A 27,596-nucleotide genomic window follows, 5' to 3' on the forward strand; every position below is an offset into this window, starting at 1 on the left:
ATTCCAGTTCTACCGCTTTCTTGCTTCCTCTAACTGATTTCAGGTATTTATCTGCATACTACCATAAAGATATAGCACGGACTCCAGAAAAGTTTTTCAAGGCAGGTAGGGACTACCTACAGGTGGCTGCACACATTCAGGGAGGAATAATTTCAGGTCAAGTTTTAGCCCTCTGAAATACTCTGCAAAAATGTCTCATATACCAATTCCAGCAGCAATCTTTTCTGATGGATGTCCTTAGCTAATGTTACGTATGAGCTTCCAACAGAGCTTAAAGGAAGCTTGATGTCCACCTCGTTAAACGAGGACAACTTTCTGAAGTCTACCTACTTTAAATTTCTTTAAAGCCTCAGCATAAAAACTTACCTTGTCAAGAAGTTATTTGTCATATATTAAATACTTAAATTTTTTTTTGTCATGTGTTTAACATAGAGAGGTGACAGGAGCCAAGCTAGAAGCCTGCAGTACGCTAAGTGGGTAAGAAGGGTTTCTTGCTACCTGGCGTACTAAAAATCAATTTCACACCCATTTAATTTGGCAGCACCCTAATCTTGTACAAAAAGAAGTATTCTACTTTCCCCAGGGGGAATTAAGCCTCAAAAGTGAGGATAACAACATCCCCTTGCAATTTCTTCACAAAGCCTGCTACTGCAGAAGCTAGGGACACTGAAAAACCGTAAGATCTAGCTTAACGACACAGTGAAAGTTTGTCTGACCACAAGAGGCAGGCAGAGGAAAGAGGGGGCTAAAATGCAGAAGTTCAGATATTTTTTAAAAGCTGTGAACACTCACATTCTAGAGCAAAACGGGTTACACACATATCTAAACTGCAGTGATGCATGTTTCAGTATGAGTTCCCAGAAGGAGCATTGCGACTCAACTATACCAATAATTTCAATGAACTTTGAAATTTCTGGTGCAACAGACAGCTGTTGAAAAAGCTTTAACTAAATGTCTATTTGTCTATGCTCACAAGCCTTTGAGATTTATTTTAGTACTACAGCTGCGTTTCAACCAAAAGGAACTTTTATACTAGGACTGCAGGTCTACTTAGTGCTGCATTCAACAGCGACCTTGCACATGTTTTACAGGAAAGTTAAGAAAATCACAGTTGCACACTCATCAGGGAAATCCCTAGGAGCTTCAGATGTACTCCATTTCCATTTACCGTTGTTCTTTTAGTAGATCTACAGTTCCCCTTTTGGGTACTCCGACACGGTAGGATTTACAGAACACTTCTATATTAACACTGCAAATACACTAAACTTCCCCAAATCAGCCATCATTTTCAGGCCAACAAACACCACCAAAGCAGGACGTATAACGCGCTAACTAAAAGCATCAGTCACAGATCATGAATAACCAAGTTCAAAGTACATAAATCTAACAATTAAAATTTCTGTCCAGAACAAGCTAGCAAACCGTGAACATGTTTTATCTTGCACAGTGGTAGTTATTATTTCTTGCCAAGACTTAAAAATGCTCTGCCTCATTATTACTAAAGCATATAATAATTGAACAGTTTGAACACACAGAATCGTTTCTACAGTTACCAATATATTGATTCAAGCCTTACATATACCCATAAGATTTCTTTCAAATATGCATTTGCCTATACATTCCCATAACTGTAAGCTAACAAAAAAGAGCACTTTATAAAGCAGAACACCACACTTTCCACACGTAGCTGTCCGAATACAAAAGCCTTCTACCTAAAGTTATTTTTACATAAGAGTCTTTTACTAACTGAAAGAGACAAGCTTTAAGTACTTTGCCGAGTTATTCCAATTAGCAATAGGAGAAGCTTGATCCAGGTTTTTAATTCCCCTCTAGAAAAGGGCGTGTGGGCCACTGCAATTTAACACTTGGAATACAGACAGTTAACACCTCCTTTTCTAGAGCGAGGAAACATTCGCAGATGAACCTGAGACAAAGACAGCCACAGATGGCCAGACTGAACTACTTTTGCCTACACAGTTGTCATCTAACATGGCCTCCTCATTAAGGCCTTGTCTTCACCATGCTTTTGTCAAGAGAGCAGGGCAAAGCTGCTCTGGCTCTACTGGTTGCAGTAGCCACACAGACAAGGCAACGCGATTTCTGGCCATTCTGCAATCCTTCACGAAGCACCCGTTTCACAACGCTGGTTATTTACCTCCGCGCTACCTGACTACACTAGCGTCCTCCCATGGTTGCCTGCCTACTTATGAGGGAGATTACTAACAAGCCACGATAGGACGCTTTTAAGCGCAGCGAGGGAAAAGGTGACTTGTTGCAGGAGTTTACAGGCAAGGAGCTGATAACTCGGAGGAAGGGGTGCGCCCTCGCAGCGACCCTCACCGTCACCCTGGCTTCCCACCCCAGGCCAAAACAGCGACACCGGTCGGCACGGCTACAACGACAAGCCCAGGATGGCCGGCAGGCAAACCGATGACCCAGCACCCAGGGAGACAAAAAGCCAGGGAGCGCCTCCCAACTCCTCCCCGGGCCGCAGCTCACTTTTTGCGCTCTACCTCCAGCGTTAGGCACAGCCGAGCCGCATCTCGGGAACCGCTTCAGCGCTGCTCGCTCCCGGCAGGGCCGACCCTCTGCACCCCACAAGCGCGGACCAACCTTCGCTTTTATTCGTTGTTTATTTATTTTTACCGGGGAGGGTTCCCCCCTATCCACAAGCGCTCCCTTCACCTCCCCCCCCAACCCCGCGCGGCTCCGCGCCGCCGCCCCTCCCCCCCCCCCAAAGGCGCTCGCGCCCGACCGTTGCCAACGGCCGCCCCTCCCCCCCCACCGCTGCCCTGAGGGGAGGGGGGGAGGGGAGACGAGGCGGCCCGGGAGCCCCCCGCACCGCCCGCGGGCGGCGGCAGGGCGGTTCCCCGCACGGCCGGGCCCGGCCCGCAGCCCGGCAGCGGGTGCTGCCCGCACGGACGAGGAAAGGATTTGGGGGGGGGGTGAGGAAGAGGTCGGGGGGGGGGTCGGCGGTCCGCCGGGGGGGGGGGGGGGTGTCGCGGTAGCGGCAGCGCCCGGCCCGCCGCGCGCTCTCTCTCACCTCAGAGTCTCCGCCGGGCGTTGGCAGCTCGCTGCGGGGTCTCCTCCGTTCAGGCACAGGGGCACGCCGCCGCTGACGTCATCACGCACCGGGCGGGGCGGGGCGGGGAGGCGGGGCGCCGCCGAGCCGGCGGAGGGGGAGGTGGCGCCCCGCCCCCCCGCCCCGCCCCGCCCCGCCGCGGGCGCGCGCGCGCGCGCCGCCGCCTGCAGCGCCGAGCACCGGGGCCGAGCGGAGCGGCCCGGAGCTTGGTCTTGGTGGCGATAGGACCCCGGCCCCGGGCCTGCAGCGCCGTGCACGCGGCCCGGTGGCGGGACTCGCAACCTGGCCGTTTTGGCTGAAAGAGGAAACTTGTCTAGATGAATTAAACGCCCGAAAGCGTTTAAACCGGCCCGAAAGCCGGGTCTCGCACCGCGGCTCGAGTAGGCAACGTGGAAGGAGCGGGAGGAAGCTGGCGGCGCAAAATCCCTAACGGGGGTGGGGGGCGGCCGAAAACCATCTGGCGAGGCTGAAAACCACTGCCGTGGGGCGGGTTCAGCCTGCGGCGCCCAGCCCCGCTTCTGTGCTTTTGCAAAACGTGCAATCCAACGAAGGCTGCAGACAAGAGCTGAACCGGTTTTATCACATCAGACGGACGTTTCCCGCGCTCTCAGCACCGTTTATTACCATCGAATAAATAATAAACCCCCCCGCTCAGGACCAGGAGAAGGCAACAAGGCTCGCGGCATCCCTAAGAGCCAGCAAACGTAGGCGCCGGGCCGTTCTCGTTCAGATCCCGCAGCGACGACAAGGCGGGCTGAAAAGGGCCTTTTCGAAGTTGAAACGCAGCCCGATAGTTTCTTTGCTCGCAGAAGTGCCAAAAAACCAAACAAAAACCCACATCCCCAGCCCACCTTCGGCGAGGTTTTCCGACGTGAGTCACCAACGCCTGCCGCCCCGTTCGCTCCTTACCCGCGGGTTTGCTCCTCGGAGCGAGGAAGGCGGCACGCGTTCGCCCAAATCAAAGGCGGGGGGGCACGCGTAGGAGCAAGACAGGGCCAACCCCTAGCGTGCCGGCAGCTCAGGCCTCTTCCCTTTGGCACCGGTATCCCGCCCGCTCCTCCCGGCTGATTTTTGATGCTTCCTACCCCTTCGACCCAAAGAGGCGGCGAGGAAACGGCTTGCCAGAGGTCGAGCCGAGCGGATGAGATCGCGAGCCTGGAAACGCCTAGGGAAATCCTCCCCGGAGCTCTTCCCGTGGTTTCGGCAGGGCCGGCTTCTCCGTTTTCACGCGCTGTTTGGTTCAGGCGCTGGGCGACGCTGGGACAAAAACCGGCCCTCGGCTGCGAGCGCTGCAGGAAGCTCGAGATCGGCACGTCCCACTTTTCTGCCAGCGGCCCCCTGCTCGCCCTTTTCCCCCAGGACGGGCTGCGTAAAAGCATCTCTTGACTTATCTTTCGGTACTTCTGACGTCCTTCCAGCTCTTTGCTTTTGATTAGATGAAAGCGGCCGCCCGCCGAGACGGCCAAAAGCCAGCCTGTAAAATCACAGGCTCGGCAGCTACGAAGGGCATCACCCCAATCCCCTCGTACGTGTACGTCACCGTACGGATTTTAATGATGAAAAACGATCGCTGTCACAGAAATAAAACTGGGGCAGGAATACCTCTTCCCAGAGGAGCGTAAATCAGCACACATGGAGATCTCTGCTGCTGCTGTAATTAGCACTGTGGAAAAGCCCATGCAGTAATTAACTTTCTACCTTCCAAGTTGAGATTTAATAACATGCAGTAAAATAATGCCTGGGGCTATGCAACAAGGGGGGGGAAAAAGCCCCATCCAATTAGGCACTTGCCACTTGATAAGGAATTAATTATACCCTGATCTTTCTTATAATAATAATACGTTGCTTTTTATCTGCTCAGTGCTCTAAGTGAGGGAGGGGTGCGCTGGGAAAACCTCCTCGAAAAGTCCCGCATCAACTCCGAGGACCAGGTTTCTGCCAACCAAAGACTCAACCGGAGAAGGATGGGGCTGAGCTGCTGCATCCGGCAGAGCTGGAAGGGGAAAAAACTAGGAAAGAAAACGCTCGGGCTGTCGGGGAGCTCAGCCTCAAACCTCCCATCCCTCCACAGGACCGGGACGTCTTCTGGTGGGTCGGATCCAAGCAGCCAGGATGGCTCCCAGCACACACGGCTGTGGGATGAAATAGGAGTCGGCCCCCCATCGAGAAATCAGGAATGAGACTTGCTCCAGGACAGATGGTCTTTATCATCTCCAGCATCGAGGCGGCACCAGGAGAGCTGAGCAGGCTGCATGTCCTGACTCCCAGGGCATGCCAGGGGTGCGAGGGCCAGAAGAGAGCGATCCCGAACGAGTAGGCGCATGCCTCTCGCTGGGGCAGAAAAGCTAAAAATCTGCCAGCTAAAAATCTGCCTTTAGGTAACGCAGGGTTACAGGTAGTGGAGGCTGCGGAGGCTGCAGTGAATATGACTGCCTCACCTGGGAAGGCCGGAGGAGCTGCGCTGCCGGCAGCCACGGCCGGTAAAACCGGGTGTTCGGGAGGCGATTTGCAGCTCCTCAGCCAGGATTTGCTGATCTTGCAACAGCCAGAGGGCAAAACTGCAAAGCTCAAAGGCAAGCTCAGAGAGGGGGGGACTGCACTTGCACCCGGAAGAGAAAGCACAAGGCAAGAAAAGAAAAGCCTGCCACAGCGCATGCAGGCTGGAAGCCGAAGGAGAGGCTGTCCCCTGCTGAAGGGAAACTAAACTGGAGGGAGAGCTGCTCTCCTGCTGGCAAGACCCGGAGCAAGAGAGACCCCCAAGGAGCCCTGCACCCCCACGGCATCTACATGCCTGGATGGATGGAGGGCATCTTCTCAAGAGCGCTGATCTTTGCATCTCCCCAGCACCCGGCGCAAGACAGAGAGACACCAGCGAGCCTCCCTGGTACAGCAGGAGAAGGGACGTCAGCCATGCAAACAGGACACCGGGCCCGTCACGGCAGTACATGTGAGATCAAGATAAGATTTATTTCATTTTTTCCAGTGCTCTGCCACAGCCACACTCAACATAAAACAAGAGTGCAGGGCCCGGCACGTTCCCCGTCACTCCCTGGCAGCTCAGCCGCTGAAGCCAATGGAAACCCGTCCTTCAAAGAGCGCACAGCCTGCTCCAACCCTCAGCAGCCAGGCCAAGGGCCTGAAGCTTGCGTGGTCCTTTTGAGGATGCTCTTCCCAGCCAGGAGAGCTCCAGGGCACCTCATATGGAAGTCACAGGCTCTTGAACGCTGTTGGGAGAGACCCATAGGCTCAGCTCACAACACACCCTTCTGCATGGGGCTTTAACTGCTCTTCCCCGGCCAGAGGGCTTCCTAAATATGTGCTTTTTCATCAGGGCCGAAACCCAGCCCTGAAATGATTACCTAGCGCAAGACGCAGAGTCGTACACCGTGGCTGGACAGGCAGGACGTATTTCATAGCGCTATCACATCTGCGTCAAGTGATTTTGCTTTTTGCCCCAAGCCCTCTTGGACTGACTCCATCTGATATCTGCCTCTCGCTAGAGCTTGGCACGAGTCAAAGAAAGAAATTACTCGATTACCAGAAAATCCAGTAAGGCTGATTTTGGAATTAGTCTCATTAAAGTACAGCGCAAGTATCGGCGGCAGCAGCGTTTTCATTTCTGGATCTCTCTCCTTGCCCCGCCTTCGGCAGCGTTCGGGCACAGCCGGCCTGTCCTCTCGCAGGGGCTCTGCTCAGAGGTCCTGTACGGTCACGGCGGCTCACGTCACTTGGTGAGACCCTGGAAGTTGGGCTCTGTACACGGAGGCAGCGCTGCCTGCTGGCTCAGCAGCTTGTCCAGGATGTTTATTTCAGCATCTCGCCTGTCGATGTCCTCAAAGGGAGTCCAGGACATGTCGTGCTGGAGCTTATAGGCGCCGAGAAACTCGTGGGGGCTGGTCCCCCATTCCTGGAGGAGAGAGGACAGATTCACGTCACAACTCTTGTTTCCCTCGGGGCCAGGCTATGCTGGCTGTCTTTTGGCCTCTCTACCCGTGCCGGATTGCCATACCACTGTTGAGGCAGTCCCAGTTACACACAGCTGTCTCATTTTCTAACCTAAAAACAGGATGAAGCTATCCTGAGTCCGAGACCAGGCTGACTTACGGCACTGCTGACGTGGGGAGGTTTGGGGACGGGTTATCAGCCTGTCCCCTGCCCAGTTCCTCCAGCCGGCTCAGTGCTTTGCTTTCTGTTCTCTTTATAGAGTATTAAAATCTGCTTCAAGCGCCCATTTGAGCTCTTACCTGGACACTTCAGAGGAACTGCCCACTCTCTCAGGGAGGGCAGCCCACACCGGGCTAGCCCACCAGAGGTGGATTGAGATCTTTGGTCTCAGCTGGACACGGAACGGAAAAGTGACCCACAACTAGTGACGGAGCTGTGGCGCCTTTCTAGCCATAATCTGAGGATGGCAGCAGGGCACAGAGGTCACTACAGTCCTTCATTTCATCATTAAGGACCTGGCTCTGGAGCGTCCAACCTACTCGTGAGAAAATGGATAGCCTGGATGGAGGACCGGTTCTCCAAGACCAACCCCAACACTCAAGGGTGCAGAGGTCCTCGTTTCTCATAGAAACAAAACACCAGACTGCAAACAAACTCAACCATTGGGCTGAAGCATCTGAGGAGAGCGTTGCCAGGTGGCCGCACTGGAACAGCCTACAGAGAAGGCCCAGGGCATGTTTGCAGTTTGTTACCTCCAGACAAAGAACTGCCAGGACCAAAAGGCAGAATTCAGGTTTTCTTGCTCACTTTCTATTGAGAGCTAAGAGAGCTTCATGATATCACTCTTACGCTAGCAGAGTAACTCTAATCAAGGACAAAAAACTCCACCAATTGAACAAGTACCAGCAAACACCCCTCACCAAGCCCAGTACTTTTGCCTGAGGTCCAGAAGTGCCCAAGCATGTTGTTTTTTCCCTTCCCTGCTTCCTCAGAGGCTGTTATCGCCCACCTTAGGAGACAGGATGGAGAAGTATCGCTGGCCACTCTCCCGCCTATACATGTAGTAGATGTTTCCTGGCTTCTTCACAAGATTGCAGGCCACGTGGTGCAGATCAGCATCTCTGTTAGCTTCGTCCAAGACCTAAAAACAAATGTAAGATGTCCACACGTGAAATAAAACCACAACACACTATGCCCTTTCAGTCCAAGCCTGAGGCACACTGCTTGACACACAGGCTTTGCCTTCCACAGCACAAGGCTAGCTTCATGCAGCACATGTGTATTTGCCCCAGGAAGTAGATGCTTTCTGAGGAGGCAATTTTTCCTGCAGATTCCCCCCGCTTATCTGGACCTCAGAGCTCCTGCATCCCTTCACAGAAGTAGAGATATCTCCAAGCAGTAACAAACCCTCCATCACAGCTTCACTGCAGCCCCATGTTCACATCTGCCTGACCCCACAGGCTGCTGGATCCGTTCTGCTCCTCCGCACAGAGCCACCACCGCATCCCTGGGCTTCCCTGCTGAGGTCCCCTTGGGAAGGCATAGCAAATCTCCCCCAGCAAACAAAGGGGAATTCAGCTCCCTGGCTCCATGAGCTGACTGCTCCACAGCTCTGGCTTCACCAGTTAACGAAAGGGATTACATGACACAGCTGCCTTGATGGCAGCGGGCCAGTCACAGTGACCAGCAGATCCCTTCCCATTCAAAGATATATTTTTGACTCCAGATTTCAAGCGCTGTGATTTCACCACCAAAGGCGAAGCCAGAGCCAAACAGGACAATCAGCCCCGGTAAGGCTTGCTCCTGGAGCTGCCTGCTCAAGAAAACGAGCTGGGACAAACTGGAAAGCCGAGATCCGGCCATCGCTAGATAACAGCTCACTTCTCCCAGGGGCTCAGACCTGTCTCAGGGTGACCATCCAGATGGCTGCAGTCACCCTGCTCTGCCAAGTGCTCCCAAGAGCACGACCCACGAACTATGGGGACAGGAGTTTCCTGTCCCGAGCCAGCCCAAAGTCAATCTCTCCTGACGCCGGAGCTGCTTTTGACTAGCCGTCAGCTCCCACCCTTCTTGTGAAAGATGATCATCCACGTGAAAAGAAGTCCTCACTGATGTGCAGAGGACTAGGGGAAAAAACCCAGAAGCATCCCCTATCCCCAGCCGATACCAGACAACAAACCCTCTCTATCTCGCCACTGAATCTTCTCTACTTGGCTTCTGGCAATGATTCACATCCAGGCCACACTTCCTCCCAGACCTCTTGCAATGAAGAGCGTGATTAGAAGAACGCTCATCTTCCTCCCGTTCTCCTTGCAGCTAGCGTACAAATACCCACTTCATCCTGCCTTCTTCGCCTAGCCCGGCTATCGCTGGCTTCCCTGTCAAAATCCCAGAACGGGGGCAAGCCCACACAGGGAAGACAAAACCGAGCACCAGACAGCCCTGGTCTTGCAGAGCGCGTCACGTACAGCGCTACCCCGGAAACACCCGTATTAAACGCAGGCGGCTGTTCAGCGCAGGAGGGAGAAGGTTTCTTGCCGAACGGCCGGAAAGGCTGAGGAGGCCGAGGCGGCGAGCCTCGCGCCGCCGGCTGCGCCCTCACCTTCCGAGCCTGCTCCTGCAAGTGCCGGATCTGTTCGGCGATGACGGTCAACCTGTTGCAGGCGTTCGCTCGGATGAAGTCGTCCGCCTGCGAGGAAGAGCGGGGTTCGGTCAGCGCAGGGGGCAGCCGCGTCCCCTGGGGCCCCGCCGGCGCCCGGAGGGGACCGACGGGGCCGGGGAGCCCTGCGCCCGGCTGGGCGACCCACGGGGCGTGCACCCTGGGTGGGTGGGGTGACGGCTGAGGAGCAGGGCCCGGCTGCTGGGGGGGCACCGGGACGTACTGGGAGGGGGGCAGCAGGACGTACTGGGAGGCGCTGGGGTGCACTAGGAGGTATTGAGACATACTGGGAGGCGTACAGCGGGGCACATCGGAAGGTACTGGGACATGCTGGGACACACGTGGGGACATTAGACGGTACTGTGGGGCACTGGGAGGCATGGGGACATAGTGGGGCGGGGCAGAACATACTGGGAGGCACTGGGACATACTGGGGCAGCCTGAGGGAAAGCAGAAGGTACTGGGGCACACTGGAATGACTGGGAGACGGCGGGACACGCACGGGGACGCGAGAAGGTACCGTGGGGCACTGGGAGGCATGGGGCCATACTGGAGGGGGGCAGTAGGACGCACGGGGAGCCGCCGGGGGGGGGGGCAGTGGAAGATACTGGGACATACTGGGAGGCAACGGAAGGCGTTGAACCGTGCCGGGGGGGGGGGGGAACAGCGGGATGAACTGGAAGACACGGGGACATACTGGGGGAGCGCTGGGACGGGCCGGGGAGGCGGCAGGGCGCTCGGGAGGCTCCGGAGGCCGCCGCCGCCGCCCGCCCGTCACCCACCGGGGCCGCCCCGGGCCCTCACCTGCTGCACCTGCCGGGCCAAGGCCACCAGGTCCCCCGGGTCGCCGACGCGGGCGGCCCGCCCGGCGCCGCCCTCCACTAAGGCGAGACCCGCGGCGGCGGCGGCGCCACCGCCGCCACCACCGGGCTCCGCGCCGCCCGCCGCCGCCATCTTGCCGCGCCTCGCCCCGCCCCTTCCGCCGCGGGGCGGGGCCGCGCGGCGCCAGGGGGGCGGGATGGCGGCAGGGGGCGGGGCCGACTGCTGATTGGCGGGATGACGCGGTGAGCGAGGCCACCGGCGGGAAGAGCCGGAGGGGGGGGCGGGAGCCATCCCGCTGGGCGTGGCCTCGCTGGGTGGGGTGGGCGTGGTCCGCCTTCTGATTGGTGAGTGGGCGGAGCGGGGCGGATCCCACCGGGGCTTAGATGAGGGGGGCGGGGCCTGGTTAGGGAGGCGGGGCTTGGTGGAGGGGCGGGGCCTGTCGGAGGGGCGGGGCCGAGGCGCGCTTCGCCATGGCGCTGCCCGCGCTGCTCCCGCTGCTGCTGCTGCTGCTGGCGCGGGCGGCGGCGGCGGAGGCGGAGGGGGGGTCGGCGGTGCCGCTACCGGCCGAGCCCCCCGACGCGCTGTTCGCCGCCGGCTCCGAAGCGTACGCGCGGGGCGACTGGGCCTCGGTGATCCTGTACATGGAGCGGGCGCTGCGGGCCCGCGGCGCCGTCCGCGCCCGCCTGGCCCGGTGCCGCCTGCGCTGCGCCAACGCCACGGCCTGGCCCGACGAGCCACCGGGTGCCGGTGCCGAGCCGGTGCTGCGCGACCTGCTCTTCTTCCGGCAGCTGCTGCGCCGCGCCGCCTGCCTGCGCGGCTGCGGGCCCGCCGCCCCCTCCCGCTACCGCCTGGGCGACGAGCTGGAGCTGGAGTTCCGCAAGCGCAGCGCCTACAACTACCTCCAGGTCGCCTACTTCAAGGTGGGCGGCGGCGCCGGGCGGGGGGGCCGGGGGGACCGGGGCACGGGGGGTCCCGGTGCGGCGGGAGCGGGTGGGACCCCGGGAGCGAGGGGCGGGGGGGTCCCGGTGCGGCGGGGCGGGCGGGGGGACCGGGGGGGGGTCCTGGTGCAACGAGACGGGTGGGGGGACTGGGGGGGGTCCTGGTGCAACGGCACGGGCGGGGGGACCGGGGGACGGGGGGGGGGGTCTCGGTGCAACGGGATGGGCGGGGGGACTGGGGGACCGGGGGAGGGGGACTGGGGGACCGGGGGGGGGTCTCGGTGCAACGGGACGGGCGGGGGGACGGGGGGGGGTCTCGGTGCAACGGGACGGGCGGGGGGACTGGGGGACCGGGGGGGGGTCCCGGTGCAGCGGGACGGGCGGGGGGACAGGGGGGGGTCCCGGTGCAACGGGACTGGCGGGGGGACTGGGGGACGGGGGGGGTCTCGGTGCAACGGGACGGGTGGGGGGACCGGGGGGGGTCCCGGTGCAGCGGGACGGGTGGGGGGACTGGGGGACCGGGGGGGGGTCCTGGTGCAGCGGGACGGGCGGGGGGACCGGGGGACAGGGGGGGGTCTCGGTGCAACGGGATGGGTGGGGGGATGGGGGGGGGTCCCGGTGCAACGGGACTGGCGGGGGGACTGGGGGACGGGGGGGTCTCGGTGCAGCGGGACGGTCTGGGGGACAGGGGGGGGTCCCGGTGCAACGGGAGGACCGGGTGGGACCCCCGGGACCGGGTGGTGGCGGGGGTCCCGGTGCAACGGGACGGGTGGGGGGGCGGTGGGGCACAGGGACTTCTGGTGCAGTGGGACTGGTGGGGGCGGGGGGACCGGGGGCCGGGGCGGTCCCGGTGCAACGGGATGGGCGGGGGGACCGGGAGCGAGGGGCAGGGGGATCCCGGTGCAATGGGACCGGGAGGTGGTGGGGGTCCCGGTGCAAGGGGACTGGTGGGGGGACCAGGGGACAGGGGGGTCCCGGTGCAGCGGGACCAGGGGGCGGCGGGGGTCCCGGTGCAATGGGACTGGTGGGGGGACCAGGGGACAGGGGGGTCCCGGTGCAGCGGGACCAGGGGGCGGTGGGGGTCCCGGTGCAATGGGACTGGTGGGGGGACCAGGGGACAGGGGGGTCCCGGTGCAGCGGGACCAGGGGGCGGCGGGGGTCCCGGTGCAAGGGGACTGCTGGGGGGGGGTCCCAGCGCAACGGGACGAGCGGGGGGAGTGGGGGATGAGGAGGTCCCGGCGCAACTGGACCGGGTGGGGGGTGGGGGGGTCCCTGCGCAGCAGGAGCGGGCAGGACCCGGGAGGCGGGGGGGTCCCGGTGCAACGGGACCACAAGGAGCCCCGGGAGCGGGGGACGAGGGGTTCCCGGTGCAATGGGGTGGGTGGGGCCCCCGGGACCGGGGGATGGGGGGGGTCCCGGTGCAACGGGACCGGCGGGAGCCCCAGGACCGGGGGATGGGGGGGTTCCCGGTGCATCAGGATGCAGAGAGTCCGGCGGGTCCCAAACACCGGCGCCGGGGGGTCGGGGGCGGCCCCAGCGGCCGCCCGTCGCCTCCTCCCCGCCGCGGCCCGCTCCCACCCCCCCCCCGCGCGCTGCCACGTCGGGCCTGGCCCGGGGCCCAGCTCTCGCGGCGGCGGAGGGAAGGGGAAGGCTCTCGGCGTCCTGGCCGCGCGCGGCCGAGCCGGGTTTCTGACCCCCGGGACCTCCTCGCCGTTCCTTTGCCCGGCTCAGATCAACAAGATCGCCCAAGCCGTGGCGGCGGCTCACACTTTCTTCGTGGCCAACCCCGAGCACGCGGAGATGAGGCAGAACCTGGAGTATTATCAGATGATGGCGGGCGTCAAGGAGGCCGATTTCACGGACCTGGAGGCCCGGCCCCACCTGGTGAGATGGGACCGCCGCCCCGCGAGCATCCTTGCGGTGGGCTCGGGTCGGGTTTCCTCCGTGGCCTTCGACGACCAGCATCTCGCTGGGCGCAAACGAGCCAACGTTCCTAATAAGCCGCAAAAGCGGCCAAGGGGCTCCGGGTCTCCAGGAGCCAGAAGTGGGGCGGGAGGATGGATCCTATCCCGGGTTCATGCCTTCTTCTCCAGAAGGGGTTTTCCACGGACCTCCTTCCCCAATGGGGATGGACACCCTGGCCATCGCTCGCGGTAGCTCCGCCGAGAGCTCGGCTCATCAGCCAAGGGCCGTCGTGGGGGAGCGGGACCAGCAGGCCCCTGGGGTCATTTCTCCGGCCGGCTCTCTGCAGACCGAGTTCCGCCTGGGCGTCAGGTTTTACACGGAGGAGCAACCCGCTGCCGCCATCCTGCACCTGGAGAAGGCGCTGGAGGAGTATTTCGTGGCGGACACCGAGTGCCGCGCTCTCTGCGAGGGGCCGTACGACTACGAAGGCTACAACTACTTGGAATACAACGCGGACCTTTTCCAGGCCATGACAGGTGAAAACATATCTGCAGAGTCCCACCTGAAGGGCTTTTGGATGCTCTTAATTCCTTGAGGGTCGTAGTGAGCGCCAGCTCCCACCGCAGAGAAGGCAAGTCCCGTATTACATTAAGCCAGCAAACCACGGGAGCTGTTTTCCTCCTTGCTCCACGTTGGAGATGCTGCCTGGGAGTGCTGGGGCCTCTTTGGTCCCCCTGGTTCAAGAGGGATGTGGAGAAACTGGAGAGGGACCAGCGGGTGGTCACCAAGATGCAAGCTGGGGTGGTTGAGGCTGGACGTCGGGAAAACATCCCTTCCTCGGAGACTGCCGCAGCCTTGGGGCAGCTCACGTGGAGGTGGGGGGTCACCACCCCGGGGGGTTTCCAAGCCTCGAATAAACACCGCAGCCTGACCTAGCATTGGCGGCGACCCCAGAGGTTGGACTGGAGACCCCTGAGGTCCCATCCCGCCGAGGCATTGGGTGATAACGTGGTGTTTTCCTCCTCCAGACCACTACATGCAGGTGCTCAGCTGCAAGCAGGGCTGCGTCACAGAACTGGCCTCGCAGCCCGGCCAGGAGAAACCGCTGGAGGATTTCCTACCCTCGCACTTCAACTACCTGCAGTTTGCCTATTACAACAGTAAGCCGCAGTCGCCTTGCCCACGCCTGCCGGCCGCGATTCCCCGGCGCTGCTGGCGCCGGCGGGCGTCTTGCTCTGTGCTGGACATCTTCATTTTCCAAGTGAAATAACAGCCTAGAGAAGTGGGGTTTTTTCCCCTTGCCAGCTTCCCGCCTCCCGCTCCAAACCACAGAGGCCCCTCCGAAGAAGTTATTTATAACTGAGAAAGGCATACCCGAATTTTCTTTCTTTTCTTTTTTTTTGTTCTCCTCTTAGAAAAAAAGTTGAACAGTTTCTGTGCAAATTTCTCCAGGAGGAGGAGGGGAGGAGGAAAAAAAAAAAAAAGGAAGCCCCAGAAGATCCAAAGGATGGAGTGTTATAGATGAAAGTGGGTCACAGTGCTTAAGTGGCTGCAAATTGCAGGTTAGCCTGGAAACGGTTGGGTCTTGCTGCCTGGAAATAGGCTTTAAGAGATGTTTTCCAAGCGGGAAAACTACCCAGCTAGTAGCACTGATTTCTGGTGAGGTGGAGGTGGAAGAGGGCCTTGGACTCTGTTATTCTCCCTTGGTCTTTGTGGTGGCGGTTAGCTTTGCTCCGGGGTGTCTGCTCTGCCTCCAAGGAGAATTTTCTCCTTTGCAGAATAACAGGGCTTTTTCTCTTATTTCTCCTCTCCGTTTTCACTTTATGCTGCCTCTGCTGCGCTTTTGCAAAGTCTCCAGCCTTGGAGTCTGTTCGTTCTGGGCTTGCGAGTGTAACTCATCCCACCGACCAGCCTGTCCCTAGCACCCGTCTTCCTCCCCGGTCTCCATCCCAGCGGTGGATTATCGCCCTTGCCAAAGCCAGTGCGGGCAAGGCCGGGAGAAAGATGTCTCCTAACGGGCCCGTCTCTCTTTGCAGATGGGAATTACGAGAAAGCCATTGAATGCGCCAAAACCTACTTGCTCTTCTTCCCGAACGACGAAGTGATGAACCAGAACTTGGCCTATTACACTGCTGTCCTGGGGGAAAAGCTGGCTGGGCCCATCGAGCCCCGAGAGGTGAGTGAGTGGCTGGGATGAACCCCTCCCAGGACCTTCCTCTTGGGCTTTGCAAAGTTTTCGCATCTGGTGCCAGGCTTATGTTGGGGCCAGTCGTCCTCTGTAAGCAGAGTAGGGAGGAATGGATAGAAGCAAGACCAAAAAGGGGAAGAGCTCTCTCATCTGTGCTCACAAATGCACTTTACAGCTTCCTCTGACTCTCATCCCAAGCAGGATGATAGACCAGGTGGTTTTGTGAGCAGGTCCCCAAAGCAAATCTGTCTTCTGTGCCCTGACACCCAACAGCTTGGAAGAACGTGCAGGTAGGAGGCAAAGCAGCCTGGGAGCTGGTAGACACAGGCTGAAGTCTCTGCTCTGCCTCAGATGGAGCAAGGATGGGAATCAGGTTTTCCAGAGCCTCCTGCAGAAGGGACGCATGCGTCCCTCCATGTGCCAGTGGGAACGATCTGGGTTTGCCAACTTGGCTGCTTTGTGCGATGCCCTGACCCGTCCCTCTTCCCCTCACCCTAGGAGATCCAGGCATACCGCCAGCGAAGCCTGATGGAGAAGGAGCTGCTCTTCTTCAGCTATGATGTTTTTGGGATCCCCTTCGTGGACCCAGTGAGTGGCGCTGGACCAGGCGGCGCGCATTGGGATGTGGATCCATGCTGGCTGGGCAGGATGGGCTGGAGATGAGGGGTCTGGGTCCGAGGAACATCCTTGCCTAGTGCCTGACGGTGTCACTGTGGTTATAGGACACGTGGACGCCTGAGGAGGTGATACCGAAGAGGCTGCGAGAGAAACAAAAGTGAGCACCTTTGTGGGGATCGATGGCAGGTGCCCTCTGCCTCCCCAGGGGTGGCTCGGGAGGCCAAAGGCTGCGCTAACATGACTCTCTCCAGCCCCGGGCTTGGTCACCGGGCCCCTACACATGGCTAGTCCTTCCCGCGGTGCACCTCGTCCCCAATGTGGGGACCATGGGGCCGTGGGGCTGACGGCTGCTCTGTGCCCAGGGCGGAGCGGGAGACGGCGGCGCGCATCTCCGAGGAGATCGGCAACCTCATGAAGGAGATCGAGACGCTAGTGGAGGAGAAGGCCAAGGAGTCCGCCGACATGAGCAAGTTCATCCGAGAAGGTGAAAGGGGGCTACAGGCTGGGAAGGGGGAGGCCAGGCCCTCCATCTTCCCCCAACTTTGCACTCCCAGGACCAGCTGCGCGCCCTCCTGATCCCCTCTTGTGCCATAGGTGGCCCCTTGGTGTACGAGGGCGCCAGTGTCACCATGAACTCCAAGGCCCTCAACGGCTCGCAGCGCGTTGTGGTGGACGGGGTCCTCTCCGCCGAGGAGTGTCACGAGCTGCAGAGACTCACCAACGTGAGCATGGGGGACGGGGCAGAGGGGACCTGAAGGGACCCATCCGGCAGGTCCAAAGTCAGATCACGACCCTCTTGCAGAAGGGCACCCAGCCTGATGGACTCCTTTGGGAGGTCACGGATGCCTCATGCTCATTCTGGCTTTTGCAGGCAGCCGCCTCGGCTGGGGATGGCTATCGCGGGAAGACGTCGCCTCACACCCCCAGCGAGACGTTCTACGGTGTGACTGTCCTCAAGGCCCTCAAGGTTAGGCTGGTTGCAGGGAGCGGGAGAAACAAGCTGGTGGGTGAAGGCGACAAGCCAGGGTGGCCAGCTCTGTACAGCTCCATGGAGGGCTCCTGCCCCAAGGATGAAGCTGTCAGCTAAGCCGGAGCGTGCGGACCTGCTCGCGGCTCAGGCCATGTCCTGTCCCCCGCAGCTGGGCCAGGAGGGCAAGGTGCCCCTGCAGAGCGCTTACCTCTACTACAACGTGACGGAGAAGGTGCGGCACATGATGGAGTCCTACTTCCGCCTGGAGGTCCCACTCCACTTCTCCTACTCCCACCTGGTGTGTCGCACAGCCATCAATGGTGAGCGTGGCCCCAAAGAAGCTGCACCTTCCCGGTGACCCCGTTTTTCAGATTGAGGGAGAAGCCATTCCCCTTCACCCTGCTGGTCCGTCCTGGTCCCCTCTGAGACCCTGTGCTCGTGCCCTCGTCATCCCTGAGCCCAAGGTGTTTGGGGACAGACCGTGGTCCTGCAGGGACAGGGGCATCCTGACGTGCCGGTTCTCCTTCCACCCTAGAGAAGCAAGAAGGCCGGACCGACAACAGCCACGAGGTGCATGTGGACAACTGCATCCTCAATGCAGAGGCCATGGTGTGCGTGAAGGAGCCACCAGCCTACACTTTCCGGGATTACAGGTATACGGGGTGCCTGTCCCTCCATCCTGTCTCCCAGGGCCTCCCCACCTGAAGCCACCGCATCCAGTGGGGATGCGGTGGGAGGAGTGGGATGGAAGAGCAGCCCAGCCTCAGTTCTCCAGCCTCTGGCTCTTGTCGTGGTGATGGATGTGACCTGTCCCGGGCTTGGGGTGATGGATGTCACCTCCGCTTGTCCTCTGCTTTTAGTGCCATCCTCTACCTCAACGGGGACTTTGAAGGGGGAGCCTTCTACTTCACAGAGCTGGATGCCAAAACTGAGACCGTAAGTAACCCGGCTCCTTGTGGACCTCAATTTTGGCCGTGCTACCAAACCCAGCTCCTGCTTTGACTGCCCAGCTTCTGTCTCCGTCCCCTGGGAACGTCCTTTGTGCCAATGCTGGGGGGGAATTAGGGATGGGACGGGGGCCAACGCCATCCAGATTTACCCCGTTGCCCCCAGCCTGGCCACAGCAGGTCCTGACCGTGGGCCTCCCCCTCGCAGGCAGAGGTGCAGCCGCAATGCGGCCGTGCCGTGGGCTTCTCGTCCGGCTCGGAGAACCCTCACGGGGTGAAGGCCGTGACCAAAGGCCAGCGTTGTGCCATCGCCCTGTGGTTCACACTGGACCCTCGACACAGCGAGCGGGTAAGTGGCTTTTTGGGGACAGCCCTACCTCCAACCAGCCCGGACGAGGGGCCGGAGTGCAAGCTGTGACACCCGCTCTCGCCCGCAGGAGCGCGTGCAGGCGGATGAGCTGGTGAAGATGCTCTTTGGGGCCGAAGAGGTGGATCTCCCTCCGGAGAAAGAGCCGGAGAATGAGCCGCCGGCTGCTCCCAGCGTGGAGAGGAAGGACGAGCTCTGACGTCCCTCCGGGCAGCGCCCCGTCCCTGCGCGGGCCTGCCCTGCCGGGAAGAGGTGCCCGGCTCTGGCGTTTCTGGACTCAGCCCTGTCTCGACTGCAGCACGCGGTGGTGGGACGCTTGGCTGAGGCCACCATCTGCAGCTGACACGCACCCCATGTGGGAGCAGGAACGAGTGGATGCCCTGCGCCTGCGGGCTGTCCAGCCTCCCTCTCCCCACTGCCACTGACCTCGGGGGATCACAGAGACGAGCAGCCAGACTTTGGGGGGGACATGGGGAAAAGGGGGGGGGGAGGGGTTTTTTTTTTAGGGCTGAAGTACCAGCGTGGAGCTGGTCCATGGTGCTGGGAGGATGCTGGGGCTACCCCGGCCACGTGCCTTTCTCCTCCGCTCAAGCTCACTCCACGTCACAGCTATTTAAGTGCCTTCTGCAGACAATCGGCAAATAAAGGGGTTTTTGTTATTTTGGTTTTTTTTCCCCCCCGAAGTGGCTGCTTGCCACCCGGCCGTGCCCCTGTGCCATGCTCCCCGCCGCCCTTGTCCAGCGTTTTGCTTCTTGCACCCGTTTTGCCGAGGAGGGTTTGTCCAGGCGAGGGCAGCATCCTCTGCGCCGCGGCCGAGTGCCGCGCTGTGATTTAACGGAGGGCGCGCCGTAAAGCCCGGCGCACGTTCCTACCGGGCCCCTCGCGCCGATAACCGGAGGGTTTGCTGGCGAGAGCTGCCAAGAAACAGCCGCCCCGGGGCTGCAAGTTTTGGGGACAAGGTGATGTATCAAGGAGTCGAGGGGCCCCGCGCAGGACCTCTACACCAGATGCACCGCGATGTTGCATGATTTTTTTGGCGATTTGCAATGCGCCCTGGCTTTCCTGGCCCCCAGCGTTGGGGAAGGGGTGCAGCTTCGGGTAGGAGGCCTCAAACGCAGGGAGCAGGGGCTGCCGGGGCCGGTTCGCCCCCGTTTCGGCTCGTCGCCGCCCCGGGCCGGGCGCTGCCCTCGTGTGCTGACAAGAAGGGCATTGAGCAGCGGGTCCCAACAGGGTGGCAAATTGTTCCCGGCTGGAGTTGGGGCCGCCCCGGCCATTACCATAACTATCCGGAGAATGTGAATAAATCAAAGTCCTGCATAAAAAAAACCCGCCCAAACCAGGGCACTGCAATAACATTTGCAGAGAGCAAAGGGACGGTTTATTAACCAAGCCTTGCTCGTCGCACGGAGCAGCTGGGCACGCCAGGAGAGCTTTGCGTCCCTTCGCCCCAGGACTTCTGCCGGTGGAGACGCCGGAAGGCGGCTTGGAGGAAACCTTCTCCAGATGATCGAGAGGCAGCGGGCGCTGTCGCAGGCGCGCGGTCCCATTCGGGCTCTGCCTCCCGCGCCCCATCATTTCGGCTCCGAAAGCGGGATGTTGCAAATCCCAACTGTTCGCTTCGCCTCCGTTATCCCCCCCATCTCCTCTCTGGAGGTGAACGGGGCCGGTTCTCCCGGCGCCACCGTCTTTTTACCCTGCTGGGACCGGGAGCGTGAGCAGACTGCTAATGAGGTCCGCGAGTTAAATATTGCCAAGGTGCGGAGCCCGGCCGGCCACATGGAGAGGCCCATCAGAAAGAGCGTTTTTGCCCCCAAAAAATGTCCGGGGAGGTTTGGGACCGAGGTCACAGCCCGGGTTTGTCGCCTGCCGCAGGAGGCGGTGGCTGTCCCTGGGCGCCTCCTCGGTGGGTGGCCGGGGTGACCCCAGCGTCAATGGGAGGTTTTGCAGAGGGCGGCGGTGGCACGTCCGGATCGCTGCCCGAATGCCGCCGCGCGCCCCCGCGGCCCCAAGGCAGAGGCGAAGGTCAGGCCCGGCCTCGTTTCGGGTAGAAATCCCCCCCCCCCCAGTCCCCTTTCCCCCTCCCTTTCTTTTTTTTTTTTTTAAAGTGCTGAATTCCCGCGGTGGAGGTCCCTGGGCTCCCCCAGGGCTTCCTGCCTACCCTAGGGTCCCCGTCCCTCCCCCAGACCCCCCCCTTATTCCCCAGGGACCTCATCTCCCCTATGCCCTCCATCTCCCCAGGCTCCTCTTCTCCCCTAGACCCACCCATCTCCCCCCAGGCCTCTCCATCTCCCCTAGACTCCCATCTCCTCCTAGACCCCCATCTCCCCTAGCCCCCCATCTCCTCCCAGCCCCCATCTCCCCTAGACCCCCATCTCCCCTAGACCTCCATCTCCCCTAGCCCCCATCTCCTCCCAGCCCCCCATCTCCCCTAGACCCCCATCTCCCCTAGCCCCCCATCTCCTCCCAGCCCCCATCTCCCCTAGACCTCCATCTCCCCTAGACCCCCATCTCCCCTAGACCCCATCTCCCCTAGACCCCCATCTCCTCCCAGCCCCCCATCTCCCCTAGACCCCCATCTCCCCTAGACCCCCATCTCCTCCCAGCCCCCATCTCCCCTAGACCCCATCTCCCCTAGCCCCCCATCTCCCCTAGACCCCCATCTCCCCTAGACCTCCATCTCCCCTAGCCCCCCATCTCCCCTAGACCCCCATCTCCTCCCAGCCCCCCATCTCCCCTAGACCCCCATCTCCCCTAGACCCCCATCTCCTCCCAGCCCCCATCTCCCCTAGACCCCCATCTCCCCTAGACCCCCATCTCCTCCCAGCCCCCATCTCCCCTAGACCTCCATCTCCCCTAGACCCCCATCTCCCCTAGACCCCATCTCCCCTAGACCCCCATCTCCTCCCAGCCCCCCATCTCCCCTAGACCCCCATCTCCCCTAGACCCCCATCTCCTCCCAGCCCCCATCTCCCCTAGACCCCATCTCCCCTAGCCCCCCATCTCCCCTAGACCCCCATCTCCCCTAGACCTCCATCTCCCCTAGCCCCCCATCTCCCCTAGACCCCCATCTCCTCCCAGCCCCCCATCTCCCCTAGACCCCCATCTCCCCTAGACCCCCATCTCCTCCCAGCCCCCATCTCCCCTAGACCCCCATCTCCCCTAGACCCCCATCTCCTCCCAGCCCCCATCTCCCCTAGACCCCCATCTCCTCCCAGCCCCCATCTCCCCTAGACCCCATCTCCCCTAGACCCCCATCTCCCCTAGACCCCCATCTCCTCCTAGCCCCCCATCTCCTCCCAGCCCCCCATCTCCCCTAGCCCCCCATCTCCCCCCAGCCCCCCATCTCCTCCCAGCCCCCCATCTCCCCCCAGGCCCCACCTCTCCCCCGGGACCCCCTCCCCCGCCTGGCCCCGCGGGCCCGGGAAGGCGGAGCGGGACACGGCGACGCCCCCGGGCCGGGCCGGACCTAGCTGTGCCCCGCGGGGCCGCGCCGAGCCCAGCCACAGCGAACCGAGCCGAACCGTGCCAGCCGCGCCGAGCCGAGCCGGGCCGGGCCGGAACCAGCCCAGCCGGGCCAAACCGAGCCGAGCCGCGCCGAGCCCAGCCGAGCTGAACCAAAGTGAACCGAGCCCAGCCGAACCGAGCCCAGCAGAACCGAGCCCAGCCGAGCTGAACCAAAGTGAACCGAGCCCAGCCCAGCCCAGCCGAACCGAGCCGGGCCGCGCCGAACCGAGCCCAGCCGAAGTGAGCGGCGCCGAACCGAGCCCAGCCCAGCCGAGCCGAACCGAGCCCAGCTGAACCGAGCCGAGCCGAACTGAGCGGCGCCGGGCCGGGGCGGCGGCGCGAGGCGCGAGGCGCGAGGCGCGGCGATGGGCGGCGGGGCGCTGCAGCTGGCCGGGTTCGCGGCGGCGCTGGGCGGCTGGGCGGCGGCGCTGGCGGCGGCGGCGCTGCCCCAGTGGCGGCAGAGCTCCTACGCCGGCGACGCCATCATCACGGCCGTGGGGCTCTACGAGGGGCTCTGGATGAGCTGCGCCGCGCAGAGCACCGGGCAGCTCCAGTGCCGCCTCCACGACTCCCTGCTCTCCCTCGACGGTGCGTGCGCCGCCCCGGCCCCCCCCTCCCCAGTCGGTCTGACCCCCCCCCCGTGGGGCTGAGCACCCCCTATGGGTCTGAGCATCCCCCCGTGGGGCTGAGCACCCCTATGGGTCTGACCCCCCCCGTGGGGCTGACCCCCCCCCGTGGGGCTGAGCACCCCCTATGGGTCTGAGCACCCCCCCCGTGGGTCTGAGCACCCCCTATGGGTCTGAGCACCCCCCATGGGTCTGAACCCCCCCTGTGGGGCTGAGCATCCCCCCGGGGCTGAGCACCCCCTATGGGTCTGAGCACCCCCCCTCGTGGGTCTGAGCACCCCCTATGGGTCTGAGCACCCCCCCCGTGGGTCTGACCCCCCCCGGGGCTGAGCCCCCCTCTGTAGGTCTGAGCACCCCCCATGGGTCTGAACCCCCCCTGTGGGGCTGAGCACCCCCTATGGGTCTGAGCACCCCCCCCGTGGGTCTGACCCCCCCCGGGGCTGAGCCCCCCTCTGTAGGTCTGAGCACCCCCCATGGGTCTGAACCCCCCCTGTGGGGCTGAGCACCCCCCCGGGGCTGAGCACCCCCTATGGGTCTGAGCACCCCCCCCGTGGGTCTGAGCACCCCCCCGGGGCTGAGCACCCCCTATGGGTCTGAGCATCCCCCCGTGGGTCTGAACCCCCCCCGTGGGTCTGAACCCCCCCTGTGGGGCTGAGCACCCCCCTCCGTGGGTCTGAGCCCCCCCTCATCGGTCTGACCCCCCCCCCCCCGTGGGTCTGAGCATCCCCCCGGGGCTGAGCACCCCCTATGGGTCTGAGCACCCCCCCCCCGTGGGGCTGAGCACCTCCTCGTGGGTCTGAACACCCCCCCCGTGGGGCTGAGCACCCCCATCGGTCTGAGCCCACCCCCACCACGTGCGGCTGAGCACCCCCTATGGGGCTGAGCACCCCCCCATGGGTCTGAGGCCCCCCCATGGAGCAGAGCACCTCCTGCGGGGCTGAGCACCCTGCCATGGGGCTGAGCCCCCCCCCATGGGGTTTAGCATCCTGCCATGGGGCTGAGCACCCTGCCATGGGGCTGAGCCCCCCCCATGGGGTTTAGCATCCTTCCATGGGGCTGAGCACCCTGCCATGGGGCTGAGCCCCCCCCCATGGGGTTTAGCATCCTTCCATGGGGCTGAGCACCCTGCCATGGGGCTGAGCCCCCCCCCATGGGGTTTAGCATCCTTCCATGGGGCTGAGCACCCTGCCATGGGGCTGAGCCCCCCCCCATGGGGTTTAGCATCCTTCCATGGGGCTGAGCACCCTGCCATGGGGCTGAGCCCCCCCCCATGGGGTTTAGCATCCTTCCATGGGGCTGAGCACCCTGCCATGGGGCTGAGCCCCCCCCCCATGGGGTTTAGCATCCTTCCATGGGGCTGAGCACCCTGCCATGGGGCTGAGCCCCCCCCCAAGAGGCTGAATCCCCCCCCTCCGTGGCTCCGCACCCCCTGCATAGTGGAGCCTCCCGCGGGCGGTTTTGGGGGGGGCGGTGGGAGGGCAGTGGCGGGAAAAATCCCAGCGAGGAAGAGCGGGGCCGGGAGGAAGGTCGGGGCGAAGGGCAGGGTCGCGCGGCCGAAAGCGGGCAGCCGGCGACCCCCCCCCTCCCTTTTTTTGACTCCTTCCCCCCCCCCCCCCCGGGCGCCGCAGCCCACCTGCAGACGGCGCGGGCGCTCATGGTCGTCGCCCTCCTGCTCGGCTTGGCCGGCGCCGGGGCGAGCGTCGCGGGCCTGCGCTGCACCACGGTGGGCGAAGGCGATCCCGTGGCCAAGGGCCGCGCCGCCGTGGCCGGCGGCCTCCTCTTCCTCCTCTCCGGTGAGCCCGCCCGCCGCCCTTTCCCCCCCCCCCGCCGAAGGGCCCGACGTCGTTCGGGTGGGGTTTTTTTTTTTTTAATTTTTTCTTTTTTTTTTCTCCCCAAAACGGGGGGGGCGACGTCTTCCCCCCCCCCCCCAGGCCTGGGCGCGCTGACCGCCGTCTCCCTCTACGCCAGCCGGGTGACCTACGAGTTCTTCAACCCCAGCACGCCGCTCAACGCCAGGTGAGACCCCCGGCCAAGCTTGTCTTCTAGTTATCATCTCTATTTTTGTTGCTGTTGCCATGATTGTGTGGGGTTTTTTTTATTTTTTTTTGGGGGGGGGGGTTGTTTTTTATCCACACCCCCAACTTTCTCCGCTCCAGGTACGAATTCGGCTCGGCGCTCTTCGTCGGCTGGGCGGCCGCCGGCCTCACCGTCCTGGGCGGCTCGCTGCTCTGCTGCTCCTGCCCGGCCCGGCAGCCCCCTTCCCGCCGGTCGCCCCCCTCCACCGCCCGCCGGTACGTCTGATCCCGCGCCGACGTCGGGTCCCCCCCCCCTTCCCGGCCGGAGAGACCCCCCAGCCCTCCTCCTCCGCCTGCTCCCCCGGGGCTCTTCCACGTTTCGCCTTCGCTACACGTCTAATTTTTCCAGCCGCTTTGGTTTCTTTTTTTTTTTTTTGCCCAGGGAGCAGGAAAAAATATATATTAAAAAAAAAAAATGTATATTTACATATATATATATATATATTCTTTTCCCCCCTGCACCAGCAGCCCGGCGCAGCGGGGAGCCCCCACCTGGGCTCTGCTCCCCGAGCCCGGTCGGTGCCCCAGATCGACCCCTTTTATTAATTTTTTTCTTTGTCATTAATTAACTCATGAGCTGCACCGCACGAGGACGGTTGTTTTTTGAGGGCCGTCGGCTCAAATCCGGCTTTTTTAGGCCGGGGGGGGGGGGGGGGGAAGGAACCAGACGCCGGCGTTGGCCAAATTCGAGCCGGCGAAAAAGGTTGGGTTTTTTTCCCCGCGTCAACCCCGCAGAGGCTCGGCCAGGGACAAACCTTTTGAATTTTGGTGTTTCTGCCCCGGTTGCGCCCTCCCCTGCTGTTCGCACGCCCCCTTCCCTCGGCAGCATCCCCTGGGGCTGGCGCTGAAGCGCCCGAGCCCCGAAACGCTCTTCGCCCCCGGCAGCCCGCGCCGCCTCCCGTTACTAACCGCTCCCTCCGTCCCCGTCTGCAAGTGCCCTATCTCTCGTTTTCCAGCCTGGTTTTAGTTTCCAGCCTGGTTTTAGTTTCCAGCCTGGTTTTCCAGCCGCTTCCCGCCGTTCCCGCGCCCCCCCCCACGGTTTTTTCCCACGGTCCCGTTTCCTCCCCCTGCCCCACGCACCCGCCAGCATCGCGGCCCCCGAATCGCCCTCGGCGGCTGATCCATCCCCCCCCCCACCCACCGGGACCTGCCCAAAAATTGCTCTTTTTTTTTTTCTTTTCCCACCCCCGTTTACACCCATGCGCTGCTTTGGCCGGGGGGGGGGGGGGGGGGCAGCGGATGAATTTTGCTCAGTTCTCCCTTTTGCAACGATGCACTTAAAATACGGCCGATATCTCCCGGCGCCGCAAGGGAAGCCGCTCTGCATCCTTTGGGGAGATCTCGCTCCGAAACGCGGGACTAACGGCCCTCTCTTCCTCTTCCTCTTCTTCCTCTTCCTCTTCTTCCTCTTCTTCCTCTTCCTCTTCTTCCTCTTCTTCCTCTTCCTCTTCTTCCTCTTCCTCTTCCTCTTCTTCCTCTTCCTCTTCTTCCTCTTCCTCTTCTTCCTCTTCCTCTTCTTCCTCTTCCTCTTCTTCCTCTTCTTCCTCTTCCTCTTCTTCCTCTTCCTCTTCTTCCTCTTCCTCTTCTTCCTCTTCCTCTTCTTCCTCTTCTTCCTCTTCTTCCTCTTCCTCTTCTTCCTCTTCTTCCTCTTCCTCTTCTTCCTCTTCCTCTTCTTCCTCTTCCTCTTCTTCTTCCTCTTCTTCTTCCTCTTCTTCTTCCTCTTCTTCTTCCTCTTCTTCTTCCTCTTCTTCTTCTCCCTCTTCTCCCTCTTCTCCCTCTTCCTCCTCCTCTTCCTCCTCCTCTTCCTCCTCCTCTTCCTCCTCCTCTTCCTCCTCCTCCTCTTCCTCCTCCTCTTCCTCCTCCTCTTCCTCCTCCTCTTCCTCCTCCTCTTCCTCCTCCTCTTCCTCCTCCTCTTCCTCCTCCTCTTCCTCCTCCTCCTCTTCTTTCTCTTCTTCCCCTTTTTCCTCTTCTTCTTCTTCTCCTTCTTCTTTCCTAAATTGCAGATCCCACATAAAAATATCTTCGCCCGTTGTCGGGGGAGAGCAACGCTTATAGTCTGTCTTCCCCCGCCGGGGGGGAGCGGTGCTCAGCCCCGCTGCAGCCGGCCTGTGGGTCTCCTTCCCAAAAATAAACCAATAAATCAGAGCAAAGCCGCTGCAGCGAGGATTTAAAAGAAAAACTGTGCAATTAAAAAAAAAAAAAAAAGAAAAATTGGAAAGGTGTTTTTTTTTATAAAGAGCGTCGGGCATAAGGATGGTCTCAGTCTTTTGATGCAGAAACGGCCTTGAGTTCTCTGCGGCGGCAGGGTTGGGGGGGGATTCTGGGCTTTGTCGGCTGCGTTTCTCGGGGCGTTTGTATTAAAAGGGTGATTCAAAGGCATTAAAGCCTACGCGGTTACGGCCGCTTTTCACTTCCGAGCCCCGTGGCGCGAGCGGCTGCGCCCAAAACGCAGAGTCCCTCCAAGCCGGGCTCATTTATTTCCCTTTCTCGGCGCTAGAAAGAAAGCGTTAATCACCCCCCCTCCGCTCCGCCGCACACGGTGGGGGGGAAAAAAATCACCCTGCAAGGTTTAATCTCTTTTTCCATGAATTCAGGGCCGGATTGTGCTTAATTGGGCCACGGTCTCCACTTGGCTAATTTAAACCGACTTTGGGCGGGCGGCTGGGCAGCGCGACCCCCCCCCCCCCCCCCCGGTGCCTGTTTTCCTTGGCGTCGGGGCTGCTGCTGGCGAGGGGCTATTTTTTTTTTGTTGTTTTAACGTTATCAGCAGGGATGGCCGGGAGGTTTCGGCCTGGAAAAACATTCATTTTCGAATCACTTTTTTTCTTCCCCCCTTCAAACAAATGTGTGTATGTACAACCACCACCCAGCCGGGCAGTCTGGGAGGCAGCGCGGGCACCAGGCTTCCCAGGGCCAGAGGAAAAGAGGATTAAAAATTGCTTTGGCCATT

The 27,596-nt window shown here is 61.4% G+C and overlaps 4 protein-coding genes across 9 annotated transcripts in view; 2 read left to right on the forward strand and 2 right to left on the reverse strand.

The window, feature by feature from the left end:
• Nucleotides 1-3,164, reverse strand: part of CDC42 (cell division cycle 42) — a 30,299-nt gene extending 27,135 nt beyond the window's left edge. For 2 of the 6 annotated variants that reach the window (XM_068915855.1, XM_068915860.1), the window contains exon 1: nucleotides 3,044-3,164. The gene's annotated coding sequence lies outside the window, so the exon portion shown is untranslated. Of the gene's footprint in view, nucleotides 1-2,499; nucleotides 2,726-3,003 lie in introns of those variants that run through there. The other 4 variants (XM_068915857.1, XM_068915856.1, XM_068915858.1 and 1 more) reach the window with 4 other exon arrangements.
• Nucleotides 3,165-6,030: 2,866 nt separating this feature from the next.
• On the reverse strand, nucleotides 6,031-10,664 carry C21H1orf50 (chromosome 21 C1orf50 homolog). The gene is made up of 4 exons (XM_068915863.1): nucleotides 10,491-10,664; nucleotides 9,630-9,716; nucleotides 8,037-8,168; nucleotides 6,031-6,989 (listed from the first exon to the last, which is right to left on the reverse strand). The coding sequence occupies exons 1-4, from the start codon at nucleotides 10,638-10,640 to the stop codon at nucleotides 6,807-6,809; spliced, it is 552 nt and encodes a 183-aa protein (XP_068771964.1). The 5' UTR covers nucleotides 10,641-10,664; the 3' UTR covers nucleotides 6,031-6,806.
• Nucleotides 10,665-10,922: 258 nt separating this feature from the next.
• P3H1 (prolyl 3-hydroxylase 1) lies at nucleotides 10,923-19,100 on the forward strand. The gene is made up of 15 exons (XM_068915864.1): nucleotides 10,923-11,428; nucleotides 13,178-13,330; nucleotides 13,698-13,887; nucleotides 14,380-14,511; nucleotides 15,388-15,527; nucleotides 16,038-16,127; nucleotides 16,262-16,314; nucleotides 16,520-16,641; nucleotides 16,752-16,879; nucleotides 17,029-17,124; nucleotides 17,297-17,447; nucleotides 17,663-17,780; nucleotides 17,988-18,063; nucleotides 18,283-18,423; nucleotides 18,512-19,100. Exons 1-15 carry the CDS (start codon nucleotides 10,979-10,981, stop codon nucleotides 18,638-18,640), a joined length of 2,169 nt encoding a protein of 722 aa, XP_068771965.1. The 5' UTR covers nucleotides 10,923-10,978; the 3' UTR covers nucleotides 18,641-19,100.
• A 3,210-nt stretch (nucleotides 19,101-22,310) lies between these two features.
• On the forward strand, nucleotides 22,311-26,835 carry CLDN19 (claudin 19). Its single transcript, XM_068915818.1, has 5 exons — nucleotides 22,311-22,533; nucleotides 24,200-24,364; nucleotides 24,503-24,587; nucleotides 24,728-24,862; nucleotides 26,650-26,835. Exons 1-5 carry the CDS (start codon nucleotides 22,311-22,313, stop codon nucleotides 26,699-26,701), a joined length of 660 nt encoding a protein of 219 aa, XP_068771919.1. The 3' UTR covers nucleotides 26,702-26,835.
• Nucleotides 26,836-27,596: the final 761 nt, after the last annotated feature.

The sequence above is a fragment of the Struthio camelus genome, chromosome 21, assembly GCF_040807025.1.
Source record: "Struthio camelus isolate bStrCam1 chromosome 21, bStrCam1.hap1, whole genome shotgun sequence".
Lineage (NCBI taxonomy): Eukaryota > Metazoa > Chordata > Aves > Struthioniformes > Struthionidae > Struthio > Struthio camelus.